Source organism: Parasteatoda tepidariorum, chromosome 8 (genome assembly GCF_043381705.1).
Source record: "Parasteatoda tepidariorum isolate YZ-2023 chromosome 8, CAS_Ptep_4.0, whole genome shotgun sequence".
Classification (NCBI taxonomy): Eukaryota; Metazoa; Arthropoda; class Arachnida; order Araneae; family Theridiidae; genus Parasteatoda; species Parasteatoda tepidariorum.
In genome coordinates, this window is record NC_092211.1 from 46,904,383 (window position 1) to 46,927,541 (window position 23,159).

The 23,159-nt window shown below is 29.5% G+C and overlaps 1 protein-coding gene across 1 annotated transcript in view; it reads right to left on the bottom strand.

Moving 5' to 3' along the window:
* Positions 1 to 1,494: 1,494 nt before the first annotated feature.
* Positions 1,495 to 23,159, bottom strand: part of LOC107441881 (multidrug resistance-associated protein 1) — a 33,642-nt gene continuing 11,977 nt past the window's right edge. The window contains exons 4-20 of the mRNA XM_071183886.1: positions 21,922 to 21,935; positions 21,614 to 21,807; positions 19,360 to 19,536; positions 18,040 to 18,207; positions 17,273 to 17,463; positions 16,073 to 16,223; positions 13,891 to 13,986; positions 12,924 to 13,041; positions 10,999 to 11,143; positions 9,660 to 9,825; positions 9,378 to 9,577; positions 7,835 to 7,961; positions 6,572 to 6,673; positions 6,282 to 6,428; positions 4,677 to 4,835; positions 2,640 to 2,806; positions 1,495 to 1,693 (exon numbers count right to left, since the gene is read on the bottom strand). Coding sequence (XP_071039987.1) covers positions 1,495 to 1,693; positions 2,640 to 2,806; positions 4,677 to 4,835; positions 6,282 to 6,428; positions 6,572 to 6,673; positions 7,835 to 7,961; positions 9,378 to 9,577; positions 9,660 to 9,825; positions 10,999 to 11,143; positions 12,924 to 13,041; positions 13,891 to 13,986; positions 16,073 to 16,223; positions 17,273 to 17,463; positions 18,040 to 18,207; positions 19,360 to 19,536; positions 21,614 to 21,807; positions 21,922 to 21,935 — 2,521 coding nt within the window. The remainder of the gene's footprint in view (positions 1,694 to 2,639; positions 2,807 to 4,676; positions 4,836 to 6,281; positions 6,429 to 6,571; positions 6,674 to 7,834; positions 7,962 to 9,377; positions 9,578 to 9,659; positions 9,826 to 10,998; positions 11,144 to 12,923; positions 13,042 to 13,890; positions 13,987 to 16,072; positions 16,224 to 17,272; positions 17,464 to 18,039; positions 18,208 to 19,359; positions 19,537 to 21,613; positions 21,808 to 21,921; positions 21,936 to 23,159) is intronic.

A 23,159-nucleotide genomic window follows, 5' to 3' on the forward strand; every position in this document is an offset into this window, starting at 1 on the left:
ACATGAAATTTCTGTACATTATAGTACAGGAAGCAAATTTTTTAAAAATGGAACACCCAGAATAATTTTTAATCTAATGATCCAAACTTTGCGTTCTAGGAATTAATCTTAATCTCTCGAGGGAGTGATCTCACATATTCTAATTGCAGATGATATTTTAATTAACAAAGTCTGATATAGAAACTTACTTTCTCTGAATAAACATACCGCTTTTTGTCAACGGATTCGGATTTCTGAATCTCAAAATATAAGGGGCAACCGCAATCTGGGAAATATGTTACCAATAGCTCGGCCAGGATACCGATTTAAAGTTTGAAATTCTTTTGTTAATGTTAATTTTTGCGTTTTTCGAATAACTCAAAAACTTCTTAAGCAAATTGAAAAGTTTTAGAAGACAATACAGCGCTTACTAAAAGAATGGACTCAGTGACATTTTAAAAAAAAAATTGAAATTTCTCAGAGAGAGCTCTTATTTTAGCCTTAATTAAATATATAATATTCACCTATTTTTACTAAATCTATTCATTCCAAAGATACTCAGTGGAAAAACCGGCTAATATATATACAGGGTGTCCCGAAACGACCGCATAAACTCTACACAGCTAGATTCTTTGTTGGGAGTACATAAAAACTGCCCAAAGAAGCGTTCCTGCACGATCCATAGTTTACGAGAAACAAAGTATGACGTCACAGCCGGTGCAGGGGGAAAAAAGCACTTTATTGGACATATCAGCAACAGTATTTGCATATCTTTCCAGACGATAATGTTTAAAACGGACACTTTGAACATCTGATTTAAATTGTGCATTGTATACTGCTGTTGATATGTTCAATAAAGTGTTTTTTTNTTTAAGGAATGCACTTTTAAGAAGCGTACAAATAAATAAATATTTTTTTTTAAATAAAATATCTTTATAAACGGAGATGTTAAGCATTGTGACAAAAAATCACTTCATTTTTTTTACAATTCAGTCATTAACTTAGTCATCTTGATTATAGTCGAGTTTTCTAAATTTTAAACAATTTGCTTTGTTTTAAACCTCGTTTTAGGCGTTTCTAGTCAAACATGACTCTAGTGCGAACAATATACATCAATCAATTAATTAATCAGCGATTGCCTTAAGAATTCCGGTTTTAACTTATTTATTTTTCTTTAAAAAAAGTTCTTCTAGTGCATTTAAAATAAAATGGTATATTTTAAAAAGTTTCAATTGCTTATATTCGGTTAAGGCGTCGCTCGCACCATTGTGTGGAGAGCTGAGGGTAGTCGATAATACAACCCGATAGCCGATAATACAACCAACGTGTATACGTAGTAAGGTGCTCATTAAATTTGTTTTGAAAGTACTCTAGTTGATAGTGCTGTCACCTCAGGCGTCGTCCACGTCGTCTAACCACGTCAGTGACGTCCACGTCGTCATAAAAATTACTGGGAGTGCGATTTTTTTTCCAGACTATAAAATTTGATATTTTTTCTTATTAAACAGAGTATACCTACTTGTCGTAGTCTAGTACAGTGTTTAGCCTATGTGCTATTGTAATAACTGTACTCTTTGCAAATGCTGTGCGTATTGTGTTTTGAATGAAGTTGTCTGTCTGTATGTCAACCGAGGCTGTTGCTTCATCCAGAACTAAAATTTTCGTGTTTTTCAAAAGTGCTCGAGCTAAGCACACCAGTTGTTTTTGTCCGGCACTAAAAAAAATAGTGTAAAACACATTAATCATTCATTTAAAGAAAAAAATTAGAGCTCATTATAAAAACTATTTATGAGATATAAGATACTTAAAAAATCTTTTACAAATGAACACAAAAACAGAGGATTTATTCGCTAATTTTAAAACAGCAGCACTTTTCCTTGCAGTTTAAAAAAAACAACTGATTTTGGTTATTGGTTCGTTTTAAAGATTTTGATTAATAATTGTCTGCTACAGAAAAATCCTTGAATTGTAAGGTTAGAGATTTAATTTGCGAAAAATTATACGCGTCATTCGCGAAAACATAATTTATGTACATGCTTCAAAGATTTAAGTAAAAAAGTTATTGTAAGGATGGCTGTATTACAAAAACTAAAAACATTGTGTTGAAAAAATATCTTTTAATTTTATCTAAGCATCTTTTATCCATACTCATGTAAATCCAAGTAGCACTGTGCTTTTCGCATTCATAAAATTTTTAATGTATACAAGAGTGCATTTCTTTTTAGAAATAAAAGGCTCTTCCAGCTTCGAATTTTTACTTACGGATTGAGTAATGAAATTTTCCTTCAATTTTTCTTTAAATTGGTATAAATTTTATCTGCAACATATTTTTCCAGAAATATTTAACACTTGATTATTTTATGACTATTTCATTGAGTTAAAAAAAATTTATACTAATATCATCATTTATGTAATAGTTCAAGCTGCATAATATGGTGAAAATTCGATTTAAATATGGGCAAGGAAATCTTTTAATTTAGACACGCTATGAATTTCAATGTTAGAAGATTTTATAACTGTTCGGTTCAACTATTAAAAAAATATCTATAAAAATATGAGCGATGATTCATATAAAATAAGAATATTTAAAAAATTTAAAACTGTGAAAATATAAGCAAAATTTTCGAAACCTGTGGAATTTATTTCAAGAGCATATATACCTCAGATTTCCACCATTCTCTTCAACGTTATGATTCAAACCATCATCCAGAGTTGTCACAAATGACTTTAAGTGAGATCTTTCCAAACTTTGCCACAATGCGTCATCGCTGTATTCATTGCTGGGATCTAAATTAGATCTTAAGGTACCCGTGAAGAGAACTGGATCCTATATAAAGAAATCAAAGCCACAGAATTATCCCATGCATTAAAACGCCTGTTATATTTGGTCGTTATTTTTATATTTCGCCAATATTTTTAATGCTTTGCATCATTTGACAGTCTTATAGAGCACATAAGAAAATATTTAAAGAAATAAACTTTTGAGAACTCCGCCATTATAGTTACTATTTTTGGAACCTTACAAACACACAATTTTATTTTCAAATTAAAAAATTTAACAATTAAATTTCTTATCGCGGTATTTATAAAGAAATAGCAGTTTTATAAGTTTTGTTCTAATGATAGTATATCAATATTATTCGCCAGCCTAGAATAGTAACAGAATTTACTATGTCAATGAAATAAATCCTTTTACTGCCTTTTTCAACCACCCTGAACATTGAGAAATTGTATTCTTTTAACTTTTTTTATTTCACAAAATTCCAGTTAATTAAAAAAATTTTATTTATTAAAGAAAAATAACTTTGTTGATTAAATTAATTAAATAAAATTAATTTGGTTAAATAAATTAATTAAAAAATAAATTTGTTTAATTAAATTAATTAAAAAAAATAATGTGGTTAATTAAATTAATTAAAAAAATTTATTCGGTTAATTAAATTAATGAAAGAAAAAATTCGATTGATTCCTGTTAATTTAGAAAATAAATAATTTTATGTCCTCCCACTAAACAATTTTAAGACACCCTTTTTTGAGAAAAGAAAATTGGTCTGAAGAATAATCTGCATAAGCCGTGATAATCTGCAGCGCTCCTTTCCGTGCTGGAGAGCGTACAGACGCTCGATCGATTAACGGAATCGATTAACGGAAATAAATTTATGTCTGCTTTTCCCAGCTTGACTTTGTTCTAAATATCAGTGGGGGTTCAGGTGATCAGATAGAGTGATCGCCTCGAAGTGGACACACTTTCGAATTCCATCTATATAACTACTTTGATACGAATTCTGCACCCGGCTCGCACCGACCATAGTTCTGACGTAAAATATGTTAAGTGGTAGACGGCTCACTGGTTAGAGTCCCCTTGCAGTCAGGCTAACTGTGGGAGGATTTCGTGGTTTTCCTTCCATGCAACGCAAATTCGGGTTAGTTCCATCAAAAAGTTCTCCTCGAAAGCAAATTTCTCCCTGAACTTGTTCCCTTGTCTTTTGAAGTGGGTTCAAAATTACAAGGCTACGGAGTTTAACTTTGGTAGTCATAAACTTAAAATTGGGTTTGTTGTTCAACGATGCTTATAATATTATATTATTACCCTCTAAATCAGAGCTGAAGACCTCTTTTCATAAATAAAATTTAAACATAGACGTAACTTAAATTCTGTGAATAAAGAATGCCGTGCTAATTCAATTCACATGTTGAAAATTTATGTTCTTAGAAATATAAGTTTTTGCTTATTTGCTTTCTCCAATCGATCTGCTCTGTTCAGCTATCTTCTATTATTCTGTATGAAAAAAGTGCATAATACTTTTTTCTAGTTTTCTTATTTATTTTATAACTTTTTTCTCATTTCGATATTAAAATTATAAAGAATACTTTCAAAGATTTATCAGCCGCAGAACGTTCTTAGAAAAATGGAGAATAAAAATTAAAATGGAAAATTGGTGAAGTTTTTCTTGAGAAAAAAAAAAATATTACGAAACTAAATATCGACAATATTTCCCTAGAAAAGTTTCTCTTAGTTTTACGAAAAATTAAATACAAGATGGTTAATCAAGCAAGAATTAATAAAATAAATTTCAAGTGTTTTTGGCGGTGGCGAAATATGACGCAACTATATTAAGTATATAATTAAAATTGAAATGAGTTATTTTTACATTGAATCAATTAATTCTCACAAATAAAAGAAATAGTTGACTTACCTGAGGAATTATAGTCAATTTTGATCTCAATTTGTGCAAACCCATTTTAGAAATATCCACATCGTCGATGAATATCGTTCCTGTCACGGGCTCTATAATTCTAAACAAACCCATGGTGATTGATGATTTTCCTGCACCAGTACGTCCTATAATGCCGACCTGAATGGAAATTTGGAAATTATATTCTTAATATGATTTGCTAAAATTCTAGAATAGAATAGAATAAAATATATATATACTCTCCAGAATCTCTTAGTCATTCGTTTCGGCTGGAATTGACTACATGAAAGGTAGAAGAGTTGCGGCTGATTGCTGAAAATTTCAGTAAGTGTTTGCGCCTCTGTATCGTTGCAAAATTCGACGACATATTGAAATCATTTAATTCCATCATAAAGTGATATGTAATATGAAATATCTTCCTACTACTCTCTACGTTGCAGAGAAGAGGGGACATATAGTATTAACTCGAGTGATTTTTTTTAAAAAATCTCGGTGAGGATGGCTGCATTCAAACTTCAAACCGCAGCTTGTGGAGAGAAACTGATTGAAGATTTGAAAACTGCAGCACGAAAATGTCCAAAATCTGTTAAAAAAATCTCACACACCAGAAATAAAACAAAAATAAATTGTTTTCTGTGTTATTAATCTTAATATTATAATTTTCTTTTCAATGTTTTTTCTAGGTGCGCATTAATCCGGTCTGTAAAATAAATATACACTAGGAGGCTTCGCCCCCTGCTCACTGGCGCTCGCCAACCCGCGGAACTGCTTTCACAGTTCACTTCGGATTGCTTCGCAATCCGATGCTCGCTCATTGGATACGTTCTTAACGTCTAGCTTTTGTATTCTTTTTTGAATACTGAAGTTCCGAAAACTTTTCACTGTAGAAAATTCTAAGCCTGTGCATTTCAATATTAATTTGAAATTGCAAACAGTTCACATACTTTGTTTCATCACACTATTCTAAATTTCAGTTGTTGAGAAAAGTAACTGTTGTAAGTTTTGTTTTAAAGTCTTTCCCACCAGAGGGCTAAAACCATGTGTTGTAAAACAATATGAAATAGTACTGAACGCCGGATGTAAAGCATCGGCTTCGATGAAGATAATTTTGTGAGAATTTTTTTGATAATTCGGTGAGAATTCACCCGATTAGACATATGATGCTCAATACGTGCTCTTGCGCGCCGAAGCCTATCAATTAAAACGTATGAGCGTTTTATATAATATAGATTAGCCATATGATGCTCAATACGTGCTCTTGCGCACCGAAGTCTATCAATTAAAAATGAAAACTGTTGCCAACGCGAGAAAAGAAATATCATCGATTTTATTGATACATACGTATTAGAGTTTTATATAATTTAGATTATTTTGCTTATCCAAGTATGGATTTACTAGTAGTTAGTATGTTTTTTAGAGCACAGAAATCCAGTTTATCTTAGACATTGGCTAATAGTTATTGCATTTGTATTTTAAATTATTGCATCTGCAGGTAATGCCAATAGAATTAAGAACAGTAATTAGGAAAGGTTATGGTAAATAAAACAGACCCATCATGAAAATATAAATGAACTAAAATAAAAAGAAATAAAAAAGTTTTCATACTTTTTCACTTCCACTTATAGAAAGATCAACATTTCTTAATACTAAATCCAGATTTGTTCTGTATCTTGTACTATAGTTCTTAAACAAAATCTGTCCAGTGGATGGCCAATCAATATTTTGGGAATCTGAAGGTGTATCCCAAGCAGCCTAGATTGCAACAAAATATAAATTTAAAAAAAAAAATACAAAACAATTTTTTTGTTTAAATCTTTGTTTAAAAATTCCTTAAAAAACAGGCTCGTGTTTTAAAGTATTAAAAAATAAAAAGGAAAAAAATAGCAAGTTCCTACTTCGGAATCAAGTTTGCAGTATTCATCAACTCTTTCAACGGAAATAGATTTATCTTCAAGATGACAGCTATTTCTTATGAACCATTTTATAGCGTCTGTGATCTGTGGGAAAAGGTATTTCTAATGGTATCAATTGATTTATGTTTATTTAACCGTATAAAAAGATTTATTTGCTATAGTATTATAGATCAGCGTTTCTCAACTTGGTCTATTCGAAGGACATGTGAAATATTTTTAAGTCTTTTCAAGGACTGGGAGCTATTTTCCATGCGGTTTTATACGAATTGCTCTCCTATTTGGTATTTTTGTTAAATAAAGAAAAACATGAGTTTTGATTTTTGTTTTAGTTCAGGTAACATATTATATAAAGATTACATGTTCTCATTATAATTAAGACGAAGTACCGCCAAGAGGAAAATCTCCAAAAAAGAGAGCAAGTCGTTTAATACCGTTATGTTGCAAATTAACCCACCTGTAATGTTGGTAAGTTGGATTATTGGCATAAATTTTACAGGTTAAATTGTGGAATCTATACTGCATTATGCTTCTTAAATAATTTAGTGTTTATATAAGTTCAAACAGCATTTTTAAGTACAAAGGGTTAAAAATAACAATTTGTAGGAAATATGTGGCCTTCGGAGCAATATTAATTTCAGATATGAAATCCCCACTCCCGAAACAGTAAGAGGTGTACGTGCATGACTGTAACAAAACATTTGTTTACCAGTGTTAATTATAATATAAATATGTTTATTTCGATCTGAAATCACTCATGCAACAGTTTTTAAAATAAATTTAAGTAGTAAATAGCAATAGAAAATATTCACACTAATAAACCTTTCGTTGGAACAACTTTCGCTTTAATTTTAAGAAATTAACACACTCCAATAATTGAAACAATTATTCTTAGTTCATAACTACATTTGCTTATGCTTCGTATATATTTTATTAATTTTTTTAAGTAAAAAGTGGTACCATCATGGTTTTATTCGCAATTAATTTATAAAAATAAGTTTTTTGTGTTTACAACAAATAATAAAATACTTCATCTTGTCTCAACTGTTTTAGTTCAATGCTCTTCAAAGCCAGAGTGATAGCTAATAAAAAATATTTACTGAATTGAAAAATATGATATTACCACTTCTTCTTAACAAAACTTTCTCATCATTTCAATATTTAGGACCAGTGAAATGAAAATTAATTAATCTTGCAGTGGCATTTATTTAAAAGTATTGTAATTAAAGATTAAAATGTATAGCTTACATTTAAAGTGTAAGTTATCATTAATCCGATATCAGCAGCAGTCAAGTTATGACGGTTATTAACAGCCAGGAAAATTGAAATAAACACAATGATACTGCCAAGCATATTGAGCCAAAAATTAAACCACCTATAAGAAATAAATACATATTAAGACACCATCTTTGAATTAAAGTATTTTTTATGTAAGACTAATGAGAAAAAAACAAAGCCATAATAATAATTCCTCATTTCTAAACAAAATAGTTTTTTTTTTTTTTTTTCAAAATTTTTTCAGTTATGATCTTTTTTCTAATCTAATTCAATTATTTGTTTTTCCTAATTCTTATTGTATTCCATTTTTAATTTCCATGTCATTTAGTCACGTTTTAAAATATGTGACGGTTATTTTTCTCTCTTGCTTAAATTTGAAAATTAAAAACATGCAGGCAGTTACAGAGTAATTTAAAAAAGTACCCATTTAAAACACTTTAGAAGAATGTTTTTAAAAATGTAATAAGAGCTTTTAATAACATTTTTTAGGATCATTTTGTTAGACATCGTTCTTAGTGTAGTCTTAATTAGCAGGGATTCCAATTTCTCCACGCTTTTTAAATTGAAAAGTCAAATCTGTACTGACGTGAGTGTCTGTACATACAGTGCTGACGTGAATTATCCTCAGTGGTAGACGGATCATGGGTTAGAGTCCCCTTGCTGTCATGCTAACTGTGGGAGGTTCTCGTGGTCTTCCTCACCATGTTACACAAATGCGGGTTAATTCCATCAAAAAGTCCTCCATAATGACAAATTTCTCCCACTACTTGATCCAGGAGTTTCCTTGTCCTCTGTTCAAGGGTCAAAATTACGAGGCCGCGGAATTTAAGATTTGTAATCGTAAACCCAAAATTGGGTCGGCTGTTCAACGACGGTTATAAAATAGAAAAACTAAGCATAACACTTACTTATATTAGTATAACTAATTTATTTTGTTATGTTTGGATTACTAATTTGTCATGGGAGAAAAACAATTTAAGATTTAACGATTAAAATTAAGATACATACATTTCTATATAACTGTTGTGTTTTTGTTGCGAAAAAAATTTCTCAACGACATTACAGATTGGAATCTATGCATGAAATACTTATATTTGAATGTGATGTCTAAACACATTGTATTTAAAAAAAAAAGCTGAAGTGATAGAAAAAGGAGATCCATTTAGCATTTAAGAAAATATATAAACCACTTTTTGTGGCCGGGCATTAGTAGTCTATATAATTAGTCTTATATCCTCCAACATTTAAGATTTTTACGAAATATTTCTCCTGGTGTTTCATGTATACACAAGTGGGAAAAAATTGTGGAATTTTTATTCTAACTCTGAATAAGAATAAAGAAAAAAATTTTACCTTAGTATAATCCCCATCTACATGTTAATCAAACGCACTTCTTCCTTACAATTGACATTTGAAATAATTCTTGTATTTCATACGTAAAAAAATTATAAAATAATTATCTTAAATATACTGTTTTTTTGTTTTTTGTATCGCTGTATAAATAAATAATTACCTCTTACTTCCTATGGTGGAACAAAAACAAACCATATGATTGTTCAGTTTCCTTTCAAAACTTTCAATGAATTCTTCTTGCACCTTGTAAGCGCCAATTGAAGACACTCCTTGTATGGATTCCAACAGCTGACTGTAGATGGGAGATTTTGTTGTCGATTCCAGTCTTCTGATTTGACGATAAGTGTTCAGATGCAGTTTCTGAAAAGTTTTCATCATGCGTTGAACTAATTTTTTTTTTTTTTGCAAAATTGAAGTGAAATAACTTTAAAGAGTTGCTTACGAGAAATATGTAGTAAATAATGCCCAGAGGAGGAAGTGAAGCCAGAAAAATGGGAGCATTTCTTCCAATCATGTAAAAGGAGGCAAAAGCGTATAGGATGCAGTTCAGCCAACTTTCAATTTGACTATAAATTTCAGTATCTATAACATCCAAATCAGAACTGAACCTGTGATGGATAAAAACATCATTCAGTTAAAACTGATTAAACTTATAAAGAGGGATTGATTACACTGGGAAATAATTTTTCTTGTTGTTTGTTGCATGAGATTTAGATATTTTTGCGTTGCAGACTTCAGATCTGTAGTCGGTTTCTCTCCACAAACTACAGTTTTTATGTAATTTAATTATGTAATTCCAATTAAGGTTTTTTAAAATACATTAGAGTGAATACTAAGTGCACCCACTATCGAATCTGATAAGAATAAGGCGATAGTATATTTCAAATTATGATGCTCTACTTTAAGGTTACATGTTTTTTGTCTTTAGTGTTGATTTCAAAACAGCAGCAGGCGTATATGCACAGTAAGCGAAAGAAATTACGGGTCACCATTTATAACTTTTGATCTAATGATCGGATCTTTACGTTATAAGACTCACTCTTAATGGCGTGGGTGTGTGACATTAAATATGTTAAGTAATAAGAGCTGACCATGTTTTAAGTTACGAAATCAGACACAAAATACTTTCTCTCAATAAACGTACTTCTTTTTTCGATGGATTCAGATCTCTGACCTCCAAAATATGTGGAGTAGCCACAATTAAGAAAATACTGTCCCAATAGTTTGGTCAGGAGAACGGTCGAAGTTTCGACGCCTTAGTGTTAATTTTACTTTTTGCGTATTTCACTATATCTCGAAAAAATTTTAAGGGGAGTGAAAAACTTTTGCACACAAATATAAAATACATTTATCCAAAGACAATTCCACGCTAAAAATTACTTTTAGTAAATATTTATTATTTTTTATTATTTTATTTAATAATAGTCGAAAAAATTTGACCTATAGGGTATGCAATTTATGTCATTTTAAAGAATGTAATTTTACATGGCATAATACAAAATTTTAATTAAATCGGTCGTAAAGTTCATGAGATATCTGCTGTTAGATGTGCTAACTTTATAAATTGGAGTTTTTTAAAGTATGTTTTTGTGTTTGCTTTGATAACTTAAAATACCGTTTGCAATAATTAATTAGCAAATTTGGGGTCAACCAGTCGAACCATTAAGATCCAACCATTAGATCAAAAGTTATTCGGTGTGATCTATTTTGTACACTGTATGTGCATTAACCTACACGTTCTTTATAAACTTGTAAAATGATACAAAAGAGTTAAAGCTAACCTGTTCGTAATTCTTCCCATTGGTGTGCTATCGAAAAAAGACATCGGAGATTTTATAAGGCTATTCAGCATTTTATTATGAAATCGACCAGCAGCTGTAATCACTCCATATGCTAAAGACAAGCTTCCGACGATGATGAAAATAGCTAAAAACAAAAAAGTTTCTTTTAAAAAAAGAGCAGACTTTAAAATTTATACTATTTTGTATTTATAAGGATCGCTTGTTAAAAATGTATAATAAATCAGTGTTTCTTTCCAATTTATAAACTATTTTAAATTTCTGCTTCTTCCAAATACATATTTACAAGTATTTGATTTTTTTTCATAAAGTGTAAAAAAAAGGAACCATGCTTTTTTATAATCTTACAATGCATGTGATGTCAGATCCCAGACAATTAAAAGTCATACATGATCGTTTTCGGTGTATATAGTACCACTATTGAGCTTTGTTAATTGGAAAGATAAACGACCTGAAACAAGTCATACTTCACGAAGCAATGATATTGTATTGTAAATATGATTAAATAAATGACATTACTTATTTGATTTATTCAAGCAGGTCGTCCTAGAACTATACTCTGTTTGTAAAAATATTTCATAGAAAAGCAGACTATTAATATGTGTGTATATAAATATATATATATATATATATTTTAGTGATTTTNATATATATATATATATTATTCCTCATAGGAGTCTTTCTATATTAAATGATAAGCTTAAAACAGATGTTTCTGATCAATTTTAAGATGTAGAAGTCGGTCTCTCACAAAGAGCCATAAAAGTCAAGATAAACCAGATAAGGCCAGATAAAAGATTATTTTCTGAAGTTAATGGGCAATAATTCGTAGATAAAAGACTCATTAAGATAGTCCCAAAAACTTCCCAGGGCGAGAATGGCGCCACCCCTTTAGTGAATCAAAATGTCTAAATATTATCATTTGAATGACGATTCAGTAAGATAAGGATACTCTTGCAACCAACACCCAACCAACACTCAGTACCAACACTTTAAATATCAAGAGCCCCAAAAATTCGTGGCTTTTTCATATTTTCCTAGCTAGGTAAATCTGGGTCAAATCTAACTGGGCCTGCTAGGGAAACCCACCCATTTAAGCGATGGAAACTCCAGCGAACAATGTTTTCAATACTTATAACTTAACTTATTACTTAACTTATTATTATAACTTAATAAAATGCCTTTTTATCTGAATCAGCCAAAGTCCCTTAAATTATCTAGCCCTTAAAGGCATATTATTACATATATAACCTTTTCAAATTTGTTGATCTTTGTTACAGGCAAAAATATATTTTAGTATTTTTTAATTATAAAGAACACAGTCTAAAAGTTACTTAAAAAAACTGTTAGTTAATGGGAATCATATTTGTACTAAAATATAAAATCCCAAAGAAAGTAGTTTGAAAAAAAACTTTTTTTTTTCATATATATTCAAAAATTTATCAATGGTTGATTTTTCGTGAATTGAAGAATTTTAAATAATTAATAACTGTTTCTCTTTGATCTGAATAAACTGCAAATTTTAAAATTTGAAAGTTATTGTTTGGAAAATTTTATCTTTAAAAAAAAAAAAAAAAAAAAAAAAAAAAAAAAAAAACAGTGATATTTTACAATATATTTCATGACCATAAATTATTAAAATGTTAAGTATAATATTTTTTAACTTATTTTGTCCCAAATTAATACACAATAAAGAAAAAAATTATGAAAAATACGTTAAATAAATATTCTGCTTCAAATGGTTTTTAAAAAATCAAAATATACGTAAATAACTTTTCAACAAGTAAAAAGATTAAATTATGTTTCTTAATAAAATGCTCAAATCTCTAACTAAAATATTTTTATAATAATTTTTTATAATATAATATTTAATAAAATTGTTTAATAATTATTAAATACCTAATTACCTTGTCCTAATCCCAATGCACTATAAATTTCCAATCTATACGTAGAGGTGGAAATACTATGTGTTCCATTCACTCCGTTATCAGATGTCCATTTTCCTAACCAAATATTGCCGTAGGTCTAAAAGGAAACCAATAATTATAAAAAAAAGCAAATTTATGATATAAAATGGGTTTTTTATAGATAAATTTAAGAGCGTTACCGTTCGGATTCTGTAACTTTCAATATCAGGATTCGTTCAAGTCTAACGTAATCTCAATACAGCACTAGATTACTTGCTCAAATAAGTTTTGAAAATATTAATTTAACCCTTTTGAAGGCCGTGGTAAGTATACTTATCACCACGTTCTACCACTTTTAATTTAGGTTTCCATTTTTCAATAATTTCAGCTTTCTTGAAGTGAGTTTGAATAAAATTGGTAACCATTTATCGCTTTTAAAAAACGTATGAAAGTTATAAAATACATAATTCCTTTTGAAGTATGTAGCATTTAAGGAATTTATTTTATAAATAACAAAAATAAAAGTCAGTAAGTTCCTATTAGGTCATGTTAAATACATTTACCACCAAAAAAATGACATTTTTATAAACTAAATGAGTTTTTTATTTTTAATATCAGTTACTGTTCTTAAAACAATTTCAATTCCAAAAATACTTTAATTTACCTTTACTAGAAATAGAGGGTCCGTTAAAGGGTTAAGAGATATAAAAGGCAATTTATAACAGTAGAAATATTTATGATACATTTTGGCTCTTCTATACACAACAAAAATTTAGAATACAATTGAAGCATGTTCAATTTAATATGGAATTGAAGGATTGTAATTTATTCCTAACATTATGTGAAATACGAATGCCTTAGAATAAAAAAAAATCCAAGTTCAAGTAAAATAATACGAGTCTAACATATTTAATTAAACCGATCTCATGAAATTCTTGTCAGTTTTAAAAAGGTATAAAGAATTTACCTCCATTATAACGTAGCACAAAAATCCAAATACAGTTATAACCCATAAAGGGCAACTCATGTTCTTCATATAAGTCCAATACACATGGCGATGTACCTGTAATAGAAAATCATTGAATATATTATTAAATGTAAATTTGTTTAAAAGCATGTTAGATAGTCGCCCGTCCAAAAACATAAGAGAGAATCATTTTTATTGAGCTTTGATTTACAGAGTTTAACATATGACTTCAAGAGGCAGAAGTTAAGAGTAAAGTTAACAGGTAAATTTATAGTCGATATCTATGCAGCGAAGTCAGTCGAAAAACATATTATTCCTATGGCTGCAAATAGTAATTTTACTTTTTGCGTTTAGCACATTATCCTTGACGTATACCAATTTCTTAATATACTTTTAATAATTTCATATAAATGCAAGAAATATTCACAATAATCACAAATTCAAAATTTGAATAAACTATCTGATAAAATTTACGAAAATATTTTTTTGAAATTATTTTAGTAATTTTGTTTTAAGAAATCACAGTTCATATTGATTATTTTTTTCAAAGCTCATAAGTAATTTTATAAAATATTTACATTTTTTTTATTAAAATTAAGTAATTGATATGAATGGGAAATTATTAGCTTATTATAAAAATGCTTCATAATTGATATCCTAATTAATATGAATTTATAAACAAATAATTAAACATTGTTTCTAAGAAAATTCAATTATTTATCATTTTGTAAATTTTGTGATTATGTTCCATGTCTTTTACTAACATACTTATTTCTAGAGAGTTGATTCCTACGATTTTGAAACATACTTTTCATTAAGCTACTACACATATTTGTCAAAAATAGATTCTGATTTCACCAGGTAATAAATTAGGTATTAGTTTCTTTATTCCTTCCTTTCTTAATAATTACACTGTGAAAATTATTTCTAATGTTACATTTAAGAAAGTACTTGATCTGACTTAATTCGGGTGTGGGGATTTCAAGTCTGAAATTAGTTTATTGACGACAGCTAAAGATTTTTTTTCTCAATGGCACTTAATTTATTTTTTTCCTTAATTTATATTTTCCTACATGTTTTAAAGGAATTTATAGGTTTATGTACATACATATATGCTTGTTAGTTCAATTGAAAGTAACACTAAAGACAAAACGCATATGACCTTAACGTATGGCATCATAAACTGAAATGTATTTTCGTCTTCCTTCTACTACGTCTTACATAGCAAAGAAGTGGAGACACTTAATATTCAATCCGCGTGAATTTTTAAAAAATTTCTGGTTAAGAATACATTATTCAATTGCATAAAAACTACCGGTATGTTAAATTTCACAGAAACGAAGAAATTAAGTTTTTATTAACGGGAAAATTATTTTAAACCCATATAGATTTTTGACGAAAATTGTCCTCAAAAAATGACAACTAATATTTTTTAGTTCGCGGGCCACCAAAAAAGGCTTCGCGGGCCGGGTGCGGCCCCCGGGCCGCCAGTTGGAAACCCCTGACCTAGAGGATCTCTCCCTCGTTGCGAAAAGAAAATAAATATTAACACGTTGAATGTTACGCTAATTTTACATGGCTTGCTCGTCTGGCCACACGGTAAATAACTGCAAACTGAATTTGCAAATATAGACAGATTTTGCTAGTTTGTAAAAGGTTTAGCATTACACATCTAAAAAAAGTGGCGAATAATATATGTCTACGAATTGTTTAAAAATAGTGGTGGATAAAAATCTATTAAATTGAATTTATTAAACCAAGAATCAGAATAATTAAGTAAATTTTGAATAAATTTTCTGCAATTCCATAAGAGAGTGTAAATTTTATAGTTCTATATCATGCTATACGCTGTCAGCCAGCTGTTTTTCGCGGCCTATGTGCAAGGTCAGTGTCAGCAAGCGGTGGCAGACGCGGCCTAAATGTAATTTCAGCGTCAGCCACCGGTGGTTGACGCAGCCTAAATATAATTTCAGTGTCAGCCAGCGGTGGTTGACTCAGCCTAAATGGAAAGTCCAGTGTCAGCCACCGATGGCTGACGCGTCGCTCAACGTGTTAAATAAAAACATTTTGATGGTTTGAAAAAGTTATTTTCTTTAAATTTGTTTCTGAGATTATAAAAAAGTAGAAGAAATACAGTTCTATCATTAAAAATTACTCAATAAATATATTTATTGATATTTACTTTTCCAACTACCATTCTCTCATCTTCAATCAATCGATACGTTTTTTCTGTTTCGATGGCGTCAAATGGATTTAATTTTTGATCCTTATTCAAGCCATCTTCTGAATTTTTGGAGGAAGTTGAATCTGTTGATATGTACCTGCAGAGCATTCTAAAAAATAAAATGTAAATGTAGTTTTTACTGTAATTGATGTAGTAATTGATTATGTAATTGAAATATGCTACTTCTTGGTAGCAGATTAAGAATAAATTATTGATTTTAAAGTTACTGTGTAGCTAAATTTTAAAAATTCAAATAATGATGGATAAAATTTAAAGTTCTTGAAATGTAATAGAAAATTTTAAAATAATATTGTTCTTGAATTCTATGCATAAAATATAATTATAATCACGTTTAAAACAATTTTTCAGCAGCACAAACTTTCAATTTGTTATAAAGAAATTTAATTTTCTGCAATATTTATTACATATAGAGTTTCGAGAACTAATAATGGAAATTAAACACAAATTTAAGGGATTGTATTAAATAATATATATTTCCTAGTAGAAAATACAAAATTTTTGAGTTTCATAAATAAAGCAGTAATATTGGAAAATAAAGTTTTAGTTTTTAAACAAAATTTCTTCTATATTAAGCGACCATAAAATAAAAATAATGCTAAAAACGTAATCTTTTTTTAAAAAAAATAGTAAAAATCAACAAAAATTCTACAGTTTTGAATCTCTTTTTTTCAAGAGAATCATGGTCAAGTAAAAATGAAAGTAGAAATTTAAAGAAAAAAAATTGTAGACGAAGTTGCAATGGTAACAAAGTGCACAATAAAGTAAATTTTATAAAACCGTATACTGTAAATCAAAATCTATACCAATTCAATAAAATATTTTGAGGGAGCAACGAAGCGAGCGGGGGGTAGTGCTCCCCCTAGTAGTAAATATTTTATAATCAGTAATACTATTGTTTTTTATTCTTGTTTTACAATCTTTGTCGTTTACTAGAACAAATATTTTCGTTTATTAGAATTATTAAAATTAAATATTCGTCTGAAATTTTAAACACATATCGACTTTATCTCGGAAAAGAGTTACTTGTTTAAAAAATGATTTAAAGTTTAAGTTTCAATTTTTAAAAAAAATAGTTTTTAACGAAATGAAATTAGAATCAATGAACAAAACAAAACTGAAAAATTCCTCCATAGTTACTTTTTATTTTCATCTGTATTTTCCTCTAAATTCTTTTGGCTAGTGTGTTCTTGAATAAAATCAGTGAAAGATTTATTTTGACTTAACAAATCTTGATAAGAGCCAACTTCTTCGATTCTACCATCCTTCATGCTTATAATTATATCCACTTTATGCAGCATTGAGACATCATGGGTAACAAGAATTCTGGTCTGGAAATATTAGACCACAATATGAAGTTCTGGGCGAAAGAAGGTACCAAATGACATTTTATTGAAATTAGCTAAAGTTTGTTGTTATTTTACAGAATCTAATTACTTTAAAGAGCAGTAAAGTTAATTTTTTGGAGTAAATTGAGATCTTTTTACTGTCGGAGAAATTTTAATGATTTTATGTACTAATTTAAAAGGCTATGTACTAATTTATGGGCGAAGAAAGGTTTCGAATAACATTTTATTGAAATTAACTAAAGTGTGTTGTTATTTTACAGAATCCAATTATTTTAATGAGGAGTAAATAGAATTTTTTTGAGTAAATTGAACTCTTTTTACTGTCGGAGAATTTTTAATGATTTTATGAACTAATTTAAAAGGCTATGTACTAATTTATGGGAGCAGGAAGGTTCCGAATCACATTCTATCATAATTAAATAAAGTGTATTGCTATTTTACAGAATCTAATTTTTTTAATGAGAAGTAAATTGAATTTTTCGGGGTAAATTAAGCTCTTTTTTATTGTTGGACAAATTTTGATGATTTCTTGTATATAAAATATGCTTGATATCTTACTTTTTTTCTCAGTAATCCATCGTTTCCAATGATGTCATCAAATAATGCTTTGCGAACGTGAACATCTACTGCACTGAGTGTGTCATCCAGAAGGAAAATATCTTTGTCTTGATATACAGCACGTGCCAAACTGACACGCTGTTTTTGACCGCCACTCAAATTTACTCCCTACGAAACACAAAAACATACTTAAAAAGGTACATTTAAAGCAAGTAGAACCACTTGAACTCGTTATACTCGAAATTAAGATGAACATTACTCAAATTAAATTATCTGATGATTGATGACCGCACCTGGAAAATAATGGTCCTCAACATTAAGGCAATTAAACTTTTGTTAAATAGTTCAGATTTTCTTTTATTAAGTTGTAATCTTCAAGTGTAATGGTTGGAACTTTATGATAATTAATAGTTTGTACGATATTTTAAATTATAAAAAACAGACAAAGAAACTTCCTCTGAATCTATTTTAAGCAGATTTATATCTTTGACCCACAAAATATGAGAGGCAGCTGAAATTTGGAAAATTTATGCAGACTAAACTATTGGTACTGTATTCTCCAGGATTTTACTACCTTCAGAGTTTGGTGTTTGAAAACTGAATCAGTGTGAATAAAAGGAATGTTTTGCATCTGATTTGTTTTTAATTTAAATGTCATTTGCACTAGTTAATCAACATCTTTAAGATCTATCCTTCAAACCATTAAAATTATATATCAAATAAACATCCGATCAATAAATTAAAACTGAATCAGAATAGTTCAGTTTTTTTTAACTTTGTACGTACACTGTTCATAATAAGGGAGGGACAGTGCCAAAGCTGACAAATCTTTCATTTTGGTCGGAAATTTCTTCTTTTTTTGTGATCACAAAAGAATATTCTTTTCTTTCTTCTTATTCAATAAGTGTCTAAGTGTCTTTAAGAAAGAAAATGCTGCAGCATATAATTAATTCTACAAGATAACTACAAAATAAAAAATGATTGTGGGAGTTTACTGAATTACAATTAAACAAGGTACCCATACAATTAAACAAGATTGGTCTCAAGAATATAAACATGAGCCAATAGCTGTGCTGGTGTATATTAACAATTCCCACAGCAGCCTATTTTGCACCAGGGAACCATGAGGTTAAGGCTCCTCAATTTGGTAATCAACGGAACGATTGTAGAAATGTGATCAGCATTGCTCACAAGCCACTTTTACTTAGTAGACAAGCTGGTAACCATCTATCTGAAGCTGGTATCGTATCAAGCCGCCAACACCACCACTGAAGGAAAATTTTGAAAAAAATATTTCAAATCTATTAGAAGGAACTTTACCTTTTCCCCAATTTCTGTGTTGTCACCAGCAGGCAAAATTTCCAAATCAGGCCTCAAACAGCAAAGATCTAACACCTTATCGTATTTTTCTTCAACTAAGTGTTTCATTATCAAAATATTTTCTTTAACTGTGCGATTTAAAATCCAGGCTTGTTGTGGAACGTAAGCCAAGCTACCCTGGAAAAAAAATTATAAAATAAAAGTTAAGCTTGACAATTTTCTTTATTTTTATATGAAGAAATATAATTGAATTCTACTTTATAAATTTTGAAGCTTATTAGGTTTAAGTTTGCAAAATAAAAAATGTGTATTTTGAAGTTTATTGTCGTAATATTGTACTGATGGTGCCTATAATTTTCATCAAAATCAGTTCCTACTAGCTATTTTATAAACGGTAGCCGTTTGCCTGATTGGATTTTTGGCTGCTCTGTTTGGTTGTTTGCTGACTGCTGGTCACCTCATGTGTTTATCGGCAGTTATAAATTTCTGTCTGGTACAATCACTGCATTCATTCATCTTAACCCCTTGGGGACGGGTGATTCAGAAAAGCGTTCGTACAAAATCAGAATCAAGTTGTAGTTAGATAAAAAGCGGTAACTTAAATGTAGTCGTTACTAATTTGACAGACTTACTTTGTTTTTACTTTAATTATTGTCAGCTTAATCATATATATAATCAATGACAATTCAAGGTATAACTAAATAGTTTTATTTTGAACAAAGTAATGGTGAGTTAAATAAATCAAACAATTATAACTCCGCCCACAAATAAACTGCTAAAGAAATACTTTGATTACCAGTTTTATCTTTTTACCCTGATTGACTCGGTTTTATGCTGGAACGTATTTGTGACAGTCGGCCCGAAAGGGTTAATTCTCAAAGTTGAAATTCGAAGCCTACAAGAAGAGTATCTCATACATACACATGCAGTAGCATCATGCATCTAAGTGCTTCACAGTTCTATTCATATTTATTCGACAACCTGGATGATAAAATATAATGTTCTCCTTTTCTCATACCAGAAGCAATGCTGCCAACAACTACGGTTTCTGTAAAATATTTCATAAAGTGTTTGATAATAAAACACTGAAGCTCTCAGAATTTTGGTAGATTTTGCCAACATTTTAAAAGCTTCACCATGATAGTAATACAATTGATGAGCATTTAAAATGAACTTTTGAATAATTCACTTGTAGTGGTAAGAAAAATAACTCTAACTCAAATTTACTAAATTCATACATTTTAACATAATTTTTGCTACCACTAGAAGATGTTTTCTAAGAAAGTGGAGAAAGTTGGCAGCCTTGTAGATGTCATCACTTGATTTGCAAAGCTTCACTCTATGATTCACAAGCGACCTACTGTAGTTACCAAGTCAGACATGACTTACAAAGTGGTATTTTACCTCAATTTCAAAATTATTCATAAATAATGTGTTATAGCAAAGCAACTTGAAATTAAATAACAAACCAGGAATTAAATCTTAGAAATTCAAATTTTGCTGCTACAAAAAGAAACAATTTCTAATACAGAGATGCCAACTGCTCCGGATACTTCAAAATAATTAAAAAAGCGGTAAATAACTACATAGTAAATTTTGCAAATATTTAACTGTCTTTGTTTACTTTTTAAAAGGTATAGCATTTTATCAATACTAGAAAGTGGTGAATTATATAAGCCTACAAATTATTAAAAAATAGTGGTAGATAAAAATCTACTAAATTCAATTTATTAAGCTAAGAATCTCAATTGAGAAACTACCTCTTTAAAATATATATTTGCTGTCCGGAGCAAGTTGGTATCTCTGCTAATATAGTAATAAATAAACTTTTCTACCAATGAGATTTTTCAAAGAATCAAGTGGATTAACACGTTCACGCCGGGTGTTGCGCCTGAAAGCAGGACGGAAAAGAGAAAATACAGGTAGAAGAACTATTTCAATATTAGATAATATTCGGGAGGAGTTAATCTATTCTCAACAATAACAATTCACTGTAAGGAGATTTAACACGGCAAAGAACCAATTCAATATAAAAATTGCATCCGTTAAAAACAATTGGTAGTTAAGGATTTTTATTATTCCCGGCAAAAACTAAAAAATGAAATTTATTTGTTACCAGTTTTTACTCCGGTGCGCCGCCCGATGAGACAATCTAGCGTGACCCACCGGTGGGTCACCCCGGCGTGAACGCGTTAATGAAGATATTTTCTTCCTTTCTCTTTTTTTTGGAAAGGAAAAGATTTATTATATTTACTTTTATATCTACGGATCCATCCGTTGTATTGATATCTCCCAGCAATGCTGATAGTAATGATGATTTACCCGATCCCACGGATCCAATAACAGCAACCAATTTGCCTTTAGGAATATGCAATTCGATATCATGTAAGGTGCACTCCTCTTCTCCTGGCCATTTGAATGACGCTTTCCTTATCGTCAAAATATCTCCTGTTGGATAGATTCTTATATTATCTACCACTTTAATTTTTTCTTGCAAGAGTTTTCACAAGGATTCCCATGGTCTGGAAAAATTTTCAAAATGGTAGCGAAAGTGATATATACCTAGATGTTTCAAGCTATCAATTAATGTTTAGTTTATAGGAAATATATATGGGTGCAGACAATAGCTCGTGGATAATTTCGCAATTCACAAATTAGGTAAAAATTTTCATTTTTAAGTTGTCTTGCAAAATCTTAGCTACCTGTCTCTTCCAGGACATGGGAACACTGTTTTACAACAAAATTAAAATCAAAGCACATTGTCACTAACCAGGGAATTTTAGCGGTGGTGAAGAATCATGCAAGATGAGCTGAATCTAACTTCGTTTGCAAAAACTTGAAAAATTGAATACTTTAGACACAGATGTAAACTGTGTTCGTGAAAAAGTAATCACAAATTATAAAATCACAAATTATTCATTAAACGCTTACATCTACTACCCTCTGCCATTTTAAATATTAAAAAAAAAATTTATTTAAATAACTACGTATCTCTTTGTACCGTAAGCATATGCCTTAAAAAATAAAAAGTAAAATGAACATTTTACTAAGCCTTTTAAAGCCAGTCATTTCATATCACAATAATATGAAAAAAATTATTACTTGTCAAAGGTCTTATATGAATTCCCATGAAAAAGTTTAAAAAAAAAACGATAGACGATTTACTTTAAACTATCTAACAAAGAAAATGTACTTAGCTGTAATTTTAATTTTATAGTATCAGCTACCCCCATCTTATAGAACTAAATATCATTAATTATATTATAAACTTAACGTCGTAGTAAATAGGATATCTCGTTTCATCCAAAAAATAAATGAGAAATGTCATAACTCTCTTACTACTAGTTACAATACATTTTAATATGAGGCTAGGACCCTTGCATAACAAAATGAGTGGTTGTTCATAAATATTTCATTTTAATGGGAATTTTATTAAATTTGCGACTATTTCGGTACATCATAAACTCATCAAACTTATCATTATATATAAAAAAATAGGCATCATACGTCTGAATGAAGAATAAAACAAAGAAAAATTAAGGAGATATGAAAAAAAAGGTGTGGGAGGGGGAATAATAAGTAAAAAAGTAACAAACAGTTTAAAAAAAAAAAAAAAAAAAAAAGAAAAAAANAAAAAAAAAAAAAAAAAAGGATTGAATTTTATTTAAAAAACCGGAAAAAAGAGATATATTTTTTCATCAGCCCAAACGATTATATCCGTAAAACATCTTATTGTTTTTCTTAACTTTCTTCGTGTTTTCTTGTATTTATATATATATATAACATAAAAAGCTTCAATT